The 17,054-nt window shown below is 47.8% G+C and overlaps 1 protein-coding gene across 1 annotated transcript in view; it reads right to left on the bottom strand.

Moving 5' to 3' along the window:
• The window catches only part of CATSPERE (catsper channel auxiliary subunit epsilon), an 89,923-nt gene that overhangs the window by 8,889 nt on the left and 63,980 nt on the right, over positions 1-17,054 (bottom strand). Inside the window, exons 12-15 of the mRNA XM_065589979.1 lie at positions 11,854-12,293; positions 10,561-10,619; positions 8,113-8,188; positions 6,652-6,704 (exon numbers count right to left, since the gene is read on the bottom strand). Of these exons, the coding sequence (XP_065446051.1) occupies positions 6,652-6,704; positions 8,113-8,188; positions 10,561-10,619; positions 11,854-12,293 (628 nt within the window). The remainder of the gene's footprint in view (positions 1-6,651; positions 6,705-8,112; positions 8,189-10,560; positions 10,620-11,853; positions 12,294-17,054) is intronic.

Genomic DNA, 17,054 nt, shown 5'->3' with positions numbered 1-17,054 from the left:
ATATTTGTTCTATATTTTGACCTCTATTCACCAAAACTTTCTCAAATGCTTTGATAGAGAAAATCTGGCCCATATTTAATGTCTCAATCTGGCCCCTTTTTCACCACTCTGGCAGTGCAATGGCCATACACTGGCCACATCTGGCTAGCTGTGAATTCCCTCAGCAGAGAGAAGTTCTCAATTGACATAGAGCCAGCATAGCTTAACTGGTTCTTATTCCACTTTCTCTCCCAGCCATGTCATAGGGAGCATGCCAAGTGGGGGAAAGGGATGAGGCTGGAGTGCCATTGTGGTCTGCCTTAGGGGGCCCTTGCCAGCTGGCATATGTTAGAGCAGCCCCAGTGCTGCTCTAATCTACTCTGGAGCTGAAGCTGTGCAGAGCAAACTTTCATGGATCCAACTTCTCATCTGCACTGAGCACCTATTTCAGTGATAAAAATTAGTTATTGTTGTTCTTCGAGAAATGTTGCACATATAGGGCTGGTCTACACTGGGGGGGAAATCGATCTAAGATACGCAACTTCAGCTACGTGAATAGCGTAGCTGAAGTCGAAGTATCTTAGATCGATTTACCTTGGGTCCTCATGGCGCGGGATCGACGGCCATGGCTCCCCCATCAACTCCGCTACCGCCGCTCGCTCGGGTGGAGTTCCGGAGTCGACGGGGAGCGCGTTCGGGGATCGATGTATCCCGTCTTAACAAGACAAGATATATCAATCCCCGATAAATCAATCACTACCCGCCAATACGGCGGGTAGTCTAGATGTACCCATACATTCCACTTAGGTATGTGTGCGTTCCAAGCACAATCACTGGAAATTTTTCCCTTAATGGAACCCGTCAGGGTGCCCCCTGCCAGTGCATGCCAACAGCACCAGTATAAAGCATCCAGCTGACCCCACATCTCCTCAGTTCCTTCTTTCTGGAAAACTCCAGTGTAGAGGGGTCTGGGGGACTGGTCGTGGAATGGACATGTTCAGTGCATCTCAAAGAAGAACAGTTATGGAAGGTTAGTAAACGTTTTTTCTTCTTTGAGTGATTGCACACGTGCATTCCACTCTATGTGAAACCCAAGCAGTTGAATAGGTGGAGGGACTGGAGTTCATGGACACACAGACTGCAGAACAGCTTGACCAAATATTGGCATAATCTCCGGAATGCTGAGTGATGTCATAATGGAAGGAGAATGTGTGCACCGATAACCAGGTTGCTGCTTTACAAATGTCCTGAATAGGAATCTGCGCTAGGAATGCTGCTGGGGATGCTTATGACCTTGTGGAATGAACAGTCAGGTTAGTTGGTGGCAAAACGCTGACCTGCCTGATCGTAACACGTGCGAATACATGAAGTAATCCAGGATGAAATTATCTTTGAAGAGATTGTGAGACCCTTCATACTGTCAGCTACAGCTATGAACAGTTGAGTGGACCTTCAGAATGGTTTAGTTCTTTCTATGTAGAAAGCTAGGGTTTGTCCCTGATGAGTAAAGACATTCATTCCTATTTGCATGAGGCTTTGGATAGAAGACAGGTAGGTAGAGTGCCTGATTGCTATGAAATTGTGAAACCAGTTTTGGGAGAAAACGGGGGTGAGGATGTAAATAAACCTTATCCTTAATGAAGACTGTGTACAGAGGTTCTGATGGGAAGGCATGGAGTTTCAAGACCCTTCTGGCCAAAGTGATGGCGACTTAGAAAGCCACTTTTCAGGAGAGATACAACAAGGAGCACATTGCCAAAGGTTCAAGTGGTGGCCCCATAAGCTTTGATTAGACCAGGTTCAGGTCCCAGGGGGAACAGGTTCTTACTCAAGGGTACTGTATAACCTTTCTAGGCCTTTGAGGAATTGGACAGACATGTCATCTGAAAAAATTGACCTGTTATCCACCCAAGGGTGGAAAGCTGATATCCCTGCAAGGTGAACCTTGACAGAGGAGATTGCTAAGCCTTGCTGTTTCAGATGCCATAAATATTCAAATATGTCTTGTATGGATGAATGCACGGGTGAGACTCCATGTTGGGATGCCCAAACAGAGAACTGCTTCCACTTCAAGAGAGGAGGGCTGGTGGAGTGCTTTCTACTACCTAATAGGACCTGACAAACTTGCTCTGAGCAAGCCTGCTCTCTGAGATTTAGCTATGGAGCTTCCAGCCATTAGATGAAGGAGGTTCAGGTTTGGGTGGAGCAGCTGACTGTGGGCCTGGGAGATCAGGTCTGGATGCAACAGAAGTGGGATTGGAGTCACCACTGAGATGTCTAGCAGAGAACCAGTGTTGGCAGGGCCATGCTAGGTCCATCAGAATAATCTGGTCGTGGTCCTGCTTGATCTTTAGCAGCACCCTGTGCATGAGTGGACCAAGATGTAAAGCATAGTAAAGTTGTCCCATCCAAGGTAGTAGAAAGGCATCTACGATATAACTTGAACTGTGGCTTCTTAGACAGCACAACTGGTGACACTTTCTGTTGTACTTGTTTGCAAATAGGTCTATCTAGGGAGTCCCTCACTGCTGGAAAACATCTCTCACCACATCCAGGCGAAGGGACCACTCGTGGAGACTGGAGAAAGACCTGTGAGGTGATCTGCCAGTTTTGCGTTCCGGGAAGGTAAGAGGCCTCAAGACTGATTGGCTATGTAAAACTGCCATAGCTGTATTGCTTCTTGACAAAGGAGGGAAGAGCAAGCTCGTCCTGGCCTGTTGAGATAAAACATGGCTGCAGTGTTGTCTGTGAGAACAAACAAGTTTCTGCCCATAATGTGGGCAGAAAGGCTTGACAGGCAAGGCCAACTGCTTTGAGTTCCCTGACATTGATGTGGACTGATATTTCCACCAAAGGCCTTGAGTTCTATGGGGAGCTCCCCACCCCAGCACTGATGCATCTGAGACCAGGGTCATTGATGGTTGAGGGCGCTTAAAGGGGACTCCCACACAAACTGTAAGCGGATCCAACCACCAATTTAGAAAGACAAGAACCTGTGCAGGTACCCGTGAGTACAGATGGTGGCATGTTGGCGAGTACATGGAGGCCAGCCATGTGTGGAAAGGTCTGAGGTGCAGCCTTGTGTGTGGTACCATGTATGTGCACAAGGCCATGTGACCTAAAAGCCTCATACAATTAATTTCAGACTGTTGTAATTGGATGACCTTTGAGGTGTGTTATTAAGGATCTGATTGATTGGAATCGCACCCCTGGAATGGGTAGAGTTGAGCACCACCCCAATGAACTCTGTTCTCTGCAGTGGAGTGAGGGTAGACTTTTATGCATTTATCAGAAGGCCTAGGGCCTTGAACGTTGACTGGATGAGTTGAATGTTGGACACCACCTGATCCCTAAACCGACCATTGAGTCGCCATTCGTCTAGATAAGGGTAGACCTGCACCCCTAACCTCCTCAGAGGTTATGCCACCATACATTTTGTAATTGTATGCTAACATATATTGGTAATTTGAGTTGTTCACTACATATCTGAGGAACCTTCTGTGGACTTAGTATATCAACACGCGAAAATAAGCATCTCTTAAATTGAGGGTGGCATACCAGTCTATGGGAATCCAGTGAGGGGATAAGGGATGCCAGGGTGACCATGAGGAACTTTATTTTCTTGAGATGGGTGTAAAATTGGTGAGAGACCTCTCTTGACTTATGGGATTAGGAAATAACAGGAGTAGAACCCCTTCCCTCTTAAATTCTGCGGAACCTCTTCCATGGGTCCCACCCAAAGGAGAGATTGAACATCCTGGACCAGAAGTTCTTTGTGAGAGGGATCCCTGAGGAGGGATGGGGAGGGAGGGTGGAAAGGAGGGGTAGAAATAAACTGGAGGGTGTATCCCACGGGACTACAGGAAAGGTGGTTTGCAAATAAAGAATAAACAGCGTCTGGCATCATGGAAACCGGTATGGCATTCTTGAGCACCCCATCAAAATGCCTGCTTAGAACACCTTGGATTCCTGGGTGGGGCAGACATTAACATCCAAGTAGAAGGGGGGTGGCCTATGCCTAAAACCCCTGATTTTCTTCCTTTGCAGATCCTGATGGCCAGCCAGGGCAGAGTACCAGAAGGGTTGAGTCTTTTAGACCCTGAAGCTTCGCATCAGTCTGTTCCAAAAAAAGTGAAGCTCCTTCAAAAGGCACGTCTTGAAGTGTCTGCTGGACCTCCTGAGGGAGGTCCCAAAGACTATAACCACGAACTCCTGCGCATGGCAACTGCCGAAACCTTGGACCTGGCTGCCGAGTCAGCTGCATCCAAAGCAGATTGTAAAAAGGCCTTCGCCGTTGATTCTCCCTGGTCCACTAGAGAGGAGAACTCATGCCTGGCCTCTTGTGGGAGCAAGTCCTTCAATTTCTGCATGGAGTCCCACATGTTAAAATCATACCTGCCCAGCAGCGCTTGCTGGTTTGCAATTCCAAATTGTAACTTAGGGAAAATGGCATACTGGGCAAAGTTGCCCGCAATGCTTCCCTCAGTGACCCAATGCCCCCTAGGCCTGGGCAGCCAGCTTGATCCCCTCCATGCCCTCATCACAGCTTGACCATGGCTGAGGCACTGAATGGAGACAGAGCACTGACAGCACCATGCCCCAACCCCCTTATGGCCCATAGACACACTGAATGGAGGAGGGGCTCCTGCAGCAAAGCAGATCCCATCCCAGAGCTTTAGGGGCCACAGTCCCCTCCCACTGAGGCACTCACCATGGAATCTGGGGGAGCCCAGATCTTGAGGTGCCAATAGGACAAGGAGGTCTGGTCTGTATCCCAGGGTCCAATTGGAGCCCTGTGACGGGGTGTACCTACCTCGCACCAGCCCCAAGAGGATTAACTTGGCTTTGCGGGTTAAGGAAGCCCTATCCCTCCGACCCTGCTGGGCATGCTCAGCAGGGAGGCAGCATATAAAAGGTAGCAGCCCAGCTCAGTCTGGGCAGGCTGTGAGCTCTCTCTACAGGCCCACGGCTCCCAGAGTGCCAGACAGACTCTATGTTGCCCAATGAGCCCCAAGAAGGGGCTGCACTGGTGGGAGCTTGGCCATTTGAGGACCCCAGAGACCCAGTGGAACTGGGGAGCTTTGACAAGGGGGAGAGGGTAAGAAGCAGGTCAGGGGACTTAAACTTTCTGACAGTGAGTGAACTGGGGAACCAGTCAGGGTTTTTCGGGAGGATCCCTGCTGACTCAGTGGTCAGCACCCCCACCACCGACAAGGCCCTGGGCTGGGACTCGGAGAAGCAGGGAGGGCCTAAGTCCCCTTACTCGGGGCGCCACTCCTCTAAGTGGCGCCCAACTCCCCCAATGGGACAACAGGCTATGCAATCCCACAGAGGTGGGATACTATGATGACTCTGGCCATTGGGCCACATTGCTCCTTGCAGAAGGCCCGTTTACTGACTCTGGCCATTGGGCCATGCTACCCTGACTAGAAAGGCCTCCTTATTGATGTCAGCCAGTAGGCCCTAGTAAAGGTAATTAGTATAAGAACTAACTGGCTACGATACTGCCGTTACCCTTCTTTTGGACCACACATGACCTGACACCCTGTGGTGGGGTGTACCTACCCCATGACAGGCCTCTTTCCCCCAGACTCACCAGGCAGGAGAAGATGAAGCTAAGTGTGAGACCAGAGGGGAAGGGAAGGAAGAAAGAGGGAGAGACTGGGCTGCTGCCAGATGGGGCCTCAGCTGGTGGCACAGCCCTGTGTCTGGGATGCACACAGAGCACCAAGGCTGGAGGTAAGAGAGGCTGGCTCAGCACTTAACTTCATCTCTGGGTCCCTGAAGAAGCAGCTGTCTCAGCCCCCTGCTGCACTGCCCCGTGCACCAGCCACGCACATGCCCCAGGGTGGAACAGCCAGGCCAGTCCACAGGGGGAGAACCATGCGCACTTGCTTCTGGCCCGAGGACTCTGCGCTCCAGATCAATTGTGCCATTGTGGTCAGTTATGGGGCTACTGGAGTGCCCAGTTGGCCTACCTGGGGCAGGTGCAGCCTCTGGCTCTGCTCCTGCTGCCCCCCCAGTGTGCTCCTGGCCAATCACTTGATGGTACTCCTGTGCCTGGACCATGGACAAGTGGAAATGCCTAGAAGAGTGGCAAGAGCAGCTCCTTGGATGGGAGAAGTAAGACCCGATCTCAGACTTGAAAGATGATGAATCTGTCAAGTGACAGGAGTGGTGCTGTTCCCACCGGTGCCGGAGACTGGTGCCATGGTGGAGATGTCCACACTGTGGCAAACATAGCTAGGCTGTTTTTTCATTAGAGCCCCTTGACTATGGAACTTAACATATATTGAGCTTCTGGTTATGCTACAAGGCTCATCTATTTTTAATTCTTCTGTAGAAGGAGGAGGTGACTGAGAGTTGGTATATTAGGGGATAATGTGTATTTTAAAGCTATTTTTTTTATTTTTGGGTTTTTGTTTTGGGGTTTTTTGCACTAAGCAGAGAAGCTGAATCTATGTATTTTGTCATGTACATTTTCTAAAAGGTGTGCCCAGCAGGGGAGAGGTATTTTTCTTTTAATTATGTATAAAACCAATATAAAGTACAACATTTTACAAATGGGATAACTGAGGCATATTAGGCTAACAATAATACCTTATTAGCATTTATTTTAACTTCTGTTTTAAAATGAAAAACCAGAAGTAATAAAAGATAATTAAAACTTGCCTCTGAATGACAATATGCCTTGATGGAGGACAGCCAACAAAAAAATGAGTTAGCTGAAAAGAAATACATTATATTACATACAGATCTATATTGTGACAAGATGGCCTATGTTCGTATGGTGGGTCCTGCACTTTTCTTGGGGGCCTAAGACGCCACCCTTTGCCCCTGCTCTTGTGTGCCGAAGGCCCCGCTAGTGGCCCGGGAAGGTGGTAGAGGAGGGAAGAGGGGGAGGGGTCTGGGTTTGCTCCTCGCTCTGAGTCCTGGCCCCTCTCAACCCCTGTGGGTCTTACCCTCTTCCCCCTTGGGTGGGGTTACCCTCGGTCCTTAGACGCTGGGGGAGGGAGTCTTCCTTACTTCAGTTCTCTGGTCTTTGAGATCTCACAAAACACTTCCCAGCTCCAGTCCTCTCTCCTTCCTCCTCTGACTGCCCGAAGCAGGGGGTTTTATTAGGTTCCTGATAGGGCCTTAATTGACTACAGGTGCTCCAATTAACTTGTAACAACCCTCCCTAGTCTACAGGGAACCATGCCTTAATTAGCCTAGGGCTTATATATTTCCCCTCGACCACTGCTCCCTGGCACTCCTGTATCACAATATATATATTATTGTATATACTACCATATACATAATTAATGTACATCTACTACATACATAATTAATTTACATAAAGTTAACCAATGAAAAAAGGTCAGGCTGAGCCGTGATGGATTTTAGCACAGAATTACATACATGCATATGTACAAACAGGGTAAGTCAATTTGATATATGAGTCAAAATATATATCTGTTGCAATACAAACTGCAGTGTATAAATGTTTATGCTTTTTTATCATTAAAAGACAAGACTTAAGCCTAAAATGTTTAATATCCTTTTATTATTAAAAAATAGTTCAATATATAAGTTGATTCCAACTGTCTAAGAGCACATTTGAACTATCTGGATAATCAGTGATTTGAATTATGAGGAGCTCCACTCCAAAAGCTTAAAAGTTCCACAGGAGCTTAGCTTCAGAAGCCTTGAGGAACTTTTGAGCTTTCCAAAAATAGGCCTTTGTCCTCAGAACTTGAGGAGTCTGAATAGAGGCATTGATGCTAATGGGGGCCAGCAACTTCATCTAGATATAGGGGCAACTCTACCTCTCTCTATGGCTTCCTCCTTGTCAATGACACAACATCACTTTCCCCATCTTGAACACTTTCTCACCAGCACCCTGCTGTGAACCCTCCCTCTTCTGCAGCTCTACTTAGGCAGCATACAGAAACCTTTGGAAGATATAACCTTACTTTATTAACTGGAGCCACATTCATTAGCATTTATAGCCTAAAGATGAAATCCTAGCCCCACTGAACTCAGCTGTAAAACTCCCATCAATATCAATGGGATCAGGATTTTGCCATAAGAATCTAAGATGTAACGCCACCATATTTTAGCCAGATAAGTTTCTCAAGATACAAAACTTACCTTATTGTTTGTTGCACACATTTTTGCAGACCTACTAGGTTGTAGTTCAACTGTCATAACACCTGTGGATGCAATTCTACATGGGACCCCCCCCCCCCCCAAGCAAGAATTAATATTAAGATTTACATAAGTTTGAAAATAAATCAGTAATAGCATTTAACTAACTAAACTAAGGGTATATCTACACTGTAATAAAAAACAGATTGCTGGCTCATGTCAGCTGACTCAGGCTTGTGGGACTATAAAATTGCAGTGTAGATAGCCAGGGTTGGGCTGGAGCCTGGGCATTGAGACTCTCCTTCCCCCGCCCCCCACGAAGGGTCACAGAGCATGGGTTCCAGCCTGAGCCTAGATGTCTACACTGCAAATTTATAGCACATCAGCCGAAGCCCTGCAAGCCCATGTCAGCTGACATGGGCCGGGCGCAGGAGTTTTATTAAAGTGTAGACATACACTAACTAACTAAACTAACTACACCCATTGCAACTATAGCAGGGTATTTGTTTGGCGGCAGTAGGGTATTTAAACCATTTGTATTTTAAGGATGCTTTGCTGTGTTGTGGTAGCTGTGTTTGTCCCAGGATATGAGAGAGACAAGATAGGTGAGGTAATATCTTTTACTGGACCAAAGTTTTTTGTCTGGGACAAGTTTTTGAGCTTTACAGAGCTCTTCTTCAAGTCAGGGGAAGTTAACAAAAGTGTCTCAGCTAAATACAAGTTGGAACAGATTGTTAAGCATAAGGGGTTCACATCTACTGTAGGAGATTGCTTAAAATGAAGTGGGCAGTTAAGGGTTAGCAGGCAGTGCGGTGTGTTACAAATTGTTGTAATGTGCCATAAAACCAGTATCTCTGAGTCCATGGTTTTAGTGTCTAGCAGAGTTATGAAATTAAGTTCCTAGGCTTGCCTTCTGAAGGTGTTGTACAAGCACATAGTAACGGATATGTCTACACTGGAGCTGGAAGGTGTAAATTCCAGGAGAGGAGACATACCCACCCTAACTCTGATCAAGCTACTGTGCTAAAAATAGAAGTGTCGCTGTTGCAACGTGAACAAAGACAAGCCGCTCTGAGAGTAATCCCACCTAAGAACCTAAGTCCATACTTGGGCCAGCTAGCCCCTCTTTCTGCTTGCACCGCTGTGGCTACACTTCTCTTTTTAGCATGCTAGCTCAATCGGTGTTAGTGTGGGTATGTCTCCATGAGCTGGAATTTACACCTTCCAACTCAAGTACAGACATACCTAAACTGATGGTGCCTGCCCCAAAGTACTTAAAACCTAAGCATAAAAGACAATGTGTGGGTAGAGACAGACAGGGAAGCACAAGGAAATAAGAAGACAATACTTGTAGGCATGAGAAAGCAGTGGTTTCAGCATACCAGCTGCCTTACCATTATCAAGTTGTTTGTAGGCATGACAGCAAAGGAGAATTTTAGAGAAGGATTTAAAAGGAGGACAATTAGGTTGCTTTGCAGAGGTTTACGGGGAGCTCCTCCCATATGTGAAGGGCAGTATGGGAGAAAACACAAAGGTGCTTGTTTGAAAACTTAAGAAGCTGAAAAATGGAGGCTGGCACCATTAGCAGAGGAGAGGTGGAAGTCACATCTTGAGAGCACATCAGAGATGACAGGTAGGGTGCAGATAAGCGGTAAAGGGCCCTGAAAGCAAAAGCAAGTAGCTTATGTTTGAGGTGACAGAGAAAGAGGAGCCACTGGAGGGGATGCAAAGAGAAGGTGACATGGAAAAAGCAAAAAGCTAGGAATATGATCTTTGTAGCAGTGTTTGGAATGAATATAAGTGGGACAGGACTGCATTTGTCACAGACAGAGGGTAGGAGGTAGCAATAGTTGAGATGATGAAGGCCTTGCCAAGTGTTTTAGCTGTGTGGACAGAGGAAGGTTGCATCTTAGAGATATTATGCAAGAAGAAGAAGCAAGATTTACACAAGCCTGTGAGAATCTAGAGAGAGGGCCAAGTAAAAGAAGACATACATGCCTAAGTGATAGGAAGATGGTGATGTTGTCCACTGTGACTGAGAAATTAGGTAGCAGGGAGGGATTGCGGAGAAAGATTAAGAGCTCTGTTTTGGCCAGGCTGATCTTAAGCTAACTGCTAGACATTCATGAGACATCAGAGAGGGTGAGATTTTAGAACTGGGGTCTTAGTTACATTATTGTATCATAAATCAGATGCAACTCCGTTGAAATCAATGAGATTATATTGTGTACATTAGATTAAAATCAGGCCCACCTTCTTAAAATAAAATTGAAATATACAACTTTACATTTCAAAAGCAAAGCAGATAAAATCAATTAACACTTTAAATCTATGGATTTAAAACACTTTTAATTTATACTAAATCAGAACCAATGGACTGTGATATTCAATATATGTATAAATTTCCATCTACATCATCTTAAGTATCTTTAACAAATACACAGTACTTACAATGCTTCTGTGTAATTAGGTTCAAGGCTGTAGTCCATTTTATGGTAAAATTTTATTGTCTAAAAGAGACAGAATGATGAGGAATGATAATTAGGAAAAATCCTTTAAAAATCTTTGCTTTGATCACAGACATTTTCATGAGACAGAGCACACCTTAGAAAAGATAAGCAGGGATGAAGACCAGCATCAGTGGGCTCTGTCTAGTAAAACACCTATCACAACAGTATATATGGCATAATATCTAGCACTAAAGATACTATTTCAGTGGGCTCTTTGGGTTCCTGGTGAAGGTCTGAAACATTATGAGCTCATCAGTTTATCTCTTCTGAATTATATAAAGAACACTAGCCTGTTTTTCACCCAGTCACACTACACAGATAGGGATCTGATGAAATGCAATGAAAGTTATTGTCTTCTTACTGAATAAATGTATAACAAATATTAAAAAAAATCAATCTTTTCATTGTATGTTATTTGTGAAACAAACAACAATCAGTTTGTTTTACAATGTTCAAAAAAATGAACAAACTCAGTCTTAAATTTCCTCTTAGGGCTTGTCTGTGTACTACAGGGGTGTGATTTCTAAAGTGTACTAATGTGTTGTGCATTAACAGGTCCATGTAGGCCCTGCTGGTGCACACTAAAGGTTCCCTAGAGTGTTTTAACATAGTACTTCATTAAAGTGCATGAGAAACCTTTAGTGTGCACTAGCAGGGTCTACATGGACCAATTAATGCACAACACATTAGTACATTTTAGAATTTGCAACCTGGTAGTGTTCATTTCCCACTGTGTAGAAAAGCCCTTATTCAAATAAGGCCCTTTACTAAATCAGTCCCTTTTCTCTCTTGGGGAACAAGCTTCTTTAAAGCTCCATCCCCTATCTTGTAAATATACTTCTGCAAAGCTACGAGATATTTGGCTTCCAAAAACTTGTGGTGACTCCCATAATTCAGATTCCAAAACTAGTTCCTTTTCTTACTAAACTAGAAAGCTAATAATTATATTTAAACTGCAAAGATTATTTTTTATTTCATATATCTAATATAGCAGAAAATTAAGGGCTGATTCATCTTGGATTTATGCTGGCAAGAGCTGTCATGGCCTCAACAGCAGCAAATCTGCCAGGGAAGGAATTTGTGGGGATGGGAAGCGGCCCCACCCCCACTCTATTGCCCAAAGAAAGCAAAGAATGGAAGTCTATATGAAGATATATACTGCAAATTATGCTAAATATATTGTAGTTAGAAAGCAAATTGTATTGTATACAGGGACCATTTTAATATAACGTACCTGGTTTTTAGTACAGATTCCACGAGCTATTTCATAATCGACATATGTTGTCTGCATCAGCAATTCTGGCCTGTAGATTTCCACATCTGTGGATAAGCCCAGATTCTCCATATAGACTATTTGAGCCCAAAATGTCACTTCATCTCCCATGTCCAGGTAATAGACATTTAAATCCATGCTGTGCTTAAATACTACATATGGGCAAATATCTTGAAAACCATGTATGTAACTAAACATTTCAGTTTTCAAGGGATAGTCCTCACGGTGTATACTAGAACCATTGATAAACAGCATATATAGGTTACCAGATGGATTCAAGTAAAGGACTATGTTTATGCTTTTCTTTTCCCATTCAGGGAGCTCCACAGCATCTTTCATTTCAACTTTAAAAAAAATCATCATATTGTTTTTCATCTTTATCACAGTGTTCCCGAAATAGTCTGCAGGAAGGAAAAAGAAGAGTCATCTTTACCTGTGTCCTTTAAATTTCCATACCGATGATGAAAATACGAATTCTTTAAAAAAATATAGATTTGTTTTTCTATTTCTATTGTACTTTCAACAAACATAGGTATTTGTTCCTAGCCAAATTTTCTCCTGCTCATTATATTGTCATGCAGTGTGATCTGTGCCTTTTGGGTGCTGTCCTCTAACACACAGATGATGCTGTAAGTATCTAAATAATGAAGTGCTTTAGGATCGTTCAGGATGAAAAGTGCTGCATGGGAGCAGGGAATGAGGGAGACTGTGTGGAGGTGGGAAAAAGAGTAGGAGTGAACAACCAGGTTTCTGTGACCATGGCGATACAGAGATGAGCAACACCTGGTTCACATTTTCTTCACAAACATGAAGATACACGTTTTTATTTTTTTAATTAATGAAAGAACGGTTACTTACCTTCTGTAACTGTTGTTCTTTGAGATGTGTTGTTCACGTCCATTACACATTAGGTGTACGCGCGCCGCGTGCACGGACGTCGGAAACTTTTTCCCTTAGCGGCTCCCGTCGGGCCGGCAGGGCCCCCTCCTTCCCGCCAGAGCGGCGCCCCGCTCCAGGGTATATATATCCCTGCCGACCCGACCCCTCCGGTTCCTTCTTGCCGGAGACTCCGACAGAGGGGAAGGAGGGTGGGAAGTGTAATGGACGTGAACAACACATCTCGAAGAACAACAGTTACAGAAGGTAAGTAACTGTTCTTTCTTCTTCGAGTGATTGTTCACGTCCATTACACATTAGGTGATTCCCAAGCTTACCATTGGAGGTGGGTAGGAGTCAAGGTACAACTGACTGTAGCACAGCCCGTCCGACCATCGCGTCCTCTCTGGTCTGATGATGGATCGCGTAGTGGGCTGTGAACGTATGCACGGACGACCAGGTGGCCGCCTTACAGATCTCCTGGATAGGGACCTGCGCCAAGAAGGCCGTTGAGGACGCTTGGGCCCTAGTCGAGTGGGCCCGGATCTCTGGGGCCGGAACATTGGCGAGCTCATAACAGGTGCGTATACAATGCACAATCCATGCCGACAAGCGCTGTGTCGAGATAGGCAAGCCTTTCATACGTTCCGCAATAGCAATGAACAGCTGAGGTGTTCTGCGGAACGACCTGGTCCGTTCCAGGTAGAATGCCAACGCCCTTCGAACATCCAGGGTATGTAGGCTGCGGTGGTGAGGGTTCGTATGGGGTTTAGGAAAGAACACCGGTAGGCAAATGTCCTGCCCCATGTGAAACTGCGATACTACTTTTGGAAGGAATTTGGGTTGCGGCCTCAGTTGCACCTTATCCTTATGAAACACTGTATAGGGAGGTTCCGAAGTGAGGGCCCTCAATTCCGATACCCTTCTGGCCGACGTGATGGCCACGAGAAACGCCACCTTCCACGAGAGGTGCGTGAGAGAGCAAGTGGCTAGGGGCTCAAAGGGGGGACCCATGAGTCTTGTTAGGACTAGGTTCAGACTCCACGCCGGGACAGGCGGGCGCGAGTAGGGAAACACCCTTTCCAGCCCCTTGAGGAATCGGGCCACTGTGGGGTTGGAGAACACTGACACTCCCAACTCTCCCGGATGGAAAGCCGAAATGGCGGCTAAATGCACTCTAATCGAGGCGGGCGCAAGCCCTTGATTCTTGAGGTGCAGTAGGTAGTCCAAGATCGACGGAACTGAGGCTTGTAAAGGCTGTATGCGTTGAGGCTCGCACCAGTGGGAGAACCTTTTCCATTTTGCCAGGTAGGTCGCCCTTGTAGAGGGCTTCCTACTATTAAGGAGGATTTGTTGAACCTGGTGAGAGCACCTGTGTTCTGCATCGTTCAGCCAGAGAGATACCATGCCGTGAGATGTAGCGAAGACAGGTTCGGGTGGAGTAGGCGACCTTTGTCTTGTGTGACCAGGTCGGGATGGAGGGGAAGGGTGATTGGGTCGGCTATGGACAATTCCAGCAGGGACGTGAACCAATGCTGGCGTGGCCAGGCCGGGGCTATGAGCATGACTGTCGCCCTGTCCCTGCGGGTCTTGAGGAGAACCTTGTGTATGAGTGGGAACGGAGGGAAGGCATATCTCAGGCTCCCTCCCCATGGGATCATGAAGGCATCTGCTAATGATCCCCGGCTGAGGTTCTGGAATGAGCAGAACTGAGGGCATTGACTGTTGTCCCTGGTGGCGAATAGATCCACCCGGGGAAAGCCCCACCTCCGGAAAATTGAATGCAGGACGTCTCGCCTCAACGTCCATTCGTGCATTCGGTAGGATCGGCTGAGGCGGTCCGCTAAGCCGTTTTGGATCCCGGGAAGATACGTCGCGATGAGGTGGATCTCATGGGCTATACAGAAGTCCCATAATTGGAGTGCCTCGCGACAGAGGGGAGAAGACCGGGACCCGCCCTGCTTGTTTATATAGAACATGGCGGTAGTGTTGTCCGTCAGGACTGCCATGCTGTGACCTTCTATGGTGGCGTGGAAGGTCTGACAGGCGAGGCGAACCGCTCTTAGCTCCTTCAGATTGATGTGAAGCAGCTTGTCTTCTCTGGACCACAGCCCTTGGGTCCGCAATTCCCCCAGGTGCGCTCCCCAACCCAGGTCTGATGCATCTGTTACCAACGTCAGAGTGGGCTGTGGGGCAGCGAAGGGGATCCCCTCGCAGACCTGTTGTTGATCGAGCCATCAGCGGAGCGAGCCCAACACCTGGTTTGGGATCGTTACTACCTGATCCAATGGGTCTCTGTTGGGGCGGTATGTTTGGGCGAACCACAACTGTAAAGGCCGGAGCCTTAGGCGAGCATGTCTGACCACGTGTGTGCAAGCTGCCATATGCCCCAGGAGCTGCATGCAACACCTTGCCGTTGTCGTGGGGAATTTTTGGACTGAGCTTACGGCCCTCTGAATTGTCAGGAACCGTGCCTCTGGTAGGCTTGCCTGCGCGACCACCGAGTCCAGGGTCGCACCTATGAAGTCCAGTCTCTGTGTGGGGACTAACGTGGACTTGGGCACATTGACCCGGAGGCCGAGCCTGTCGAACGTCTGCAAGGCCAGCGTCACGTGAGATCGGACCTCGGCCTCCGACCTGCCCGCGAGAAGCCAATCGTCCAAGTACGGGAACACACGCATCCTTCTCTTTCAAAGGAAGGCTGCCACCACGGACATGCATTTCGTGAACACTCGTGGTGCTGATGCCAGGCCGAAGGGCAGGACCGTAAATTGGAAATGGCGCTGGTTGACAACGAAGCGCAGGAACCGCCTGTGGGCCGGATTGATTGCGATGTGAAAATAGGCATCTTTCATATCGAGGGCAGCGTACCAATCCCCCGGATCCAGGGATGGGATAATAGTTCCAAGGGAGACCATACGGAAGCGCGCTTTGATCAGAAACTTGTTTAGATCGCGCAGGTCCAAAATAGGACGGAGGCCCCCTTTTGCCTTGGGGATCAGGAAGTATCTGGAGTAGAATCCTTTTCCCCTTAGGTCTGGTGGGACCTCTTCTACTGCTCCTGCAGCGAGAAGGGTCTGTACCTCCTGCATGAGAAGTTGCTCGTGAGAGGGGTCCCTGAAGAGGGACGGGGAAGGGGGATGGCAGGGAGGGGGCGAGGAAAACTGGAGGGTATAGCCCGCCTTCACTGTGCGCAGGACCCAGCGGTCCGATGTTACGCGCAACCATGCCCGGTAGAAATGGGACAGGCGGTCCTTGAAACTCAGAGGAGGATCCGGTATAGAATGCGGTACGCTGTCCTCGGGCGTAGCTTCAAAAGCCTGGTTTATTCCCTGGCTGCGGCTTGCCCTGGCCGTGACTCTGGCCCTGGTTAGGCGTATTGTTACGTCTCCGCCTGTTATCCCTGCCTCGACAGCGGTATGGTTCGTGCCGGGGGCGAGGGTGGTATTGCCTTTGCGGTGGCTGGGGTTTAAAGGGCTTACGCTGCGTCACCGGGGTGTGCATACCCAATGACTTAAGGGTTGCTCGCGAGTCCTTAAGGCTATGTAGCCTGGCGTCCGTTTGGTCGGAAAACAAGCCCGAATCTTCAAACGGGAGGTCCTGCAGTGTGGTCTGCACCTCTGGCGGGAGACCTGAAGCCTGTAACCACGCCGAACGCCTCATCACGACTCCTGACGCAATTGTTCTAGCCGCAGCGTCGGCTGAGTCGAGGGAGGCCTGCAATGAGGTCTTGGCCACCGCCATTCCCTCGTCCACCAGGGCCGTGAACTCCTGATGCGCGTCAGATGGGAGGGAGTCCTTAAACTTGGCGACTGATGCCCAAGAGTTAAAATTGTGCCTGTTTAGAATCGCCTGCTGATTGGCGATCCTCAGTTGAAGGCCCCCGGATGAATAGACTTTCCTCCCGAACAAGTCCAATCGCTTAGCTTCCTTGCCCTTGGGGGCAGGAGCTTGCTGGCCGTGACGCTCTCTGTCGTTGACCGCCGAGACCACCAGCGAACAAGGGGACGGGTGTAAAAAGAGGAAGTCAAACCCTCTAGATGGGGCGAAGTATTTCCTCTCCACGCCTCTTGCAGTCGGTGCACTGGAGGCCGGCGTTTGCCACACCGTCTTATAGTTGGACTGTACTGTCCGTATAATTGGAAGGGCGACTCTGGAGGGGCCCTCCGGGCTCAGGATATCGACCATGGGGTCTTCCTGTTCTACGGTCTCCTCCGCTTGCAAGCCCAGATTGAGGGCTACCCGGCGAAGCAGGTCTTGGTGCGCCCGATGGTCAATCGGGGGAG

The sequence above is a fragment of the Chrysemys picta genome, chromosome 3, assembly GCF_011386835.1.
Source record: "Chrysemys picta bellii isolate R12L10 chromosome 3, ASM1138683v2, whole genome shotgun sequence".
In the NCBI taxonomy this organism is placed as follows: Eukaryota; Metazoa; Chordata; order Testudines; family Emydidae; genus Chrysemys; species Chrysemys picta.
The sequence above is the reverse complement of the archived record's forward strand: the minus strand, read 5'-3'. Positions and strand labels throughout refer to the sequence as shown.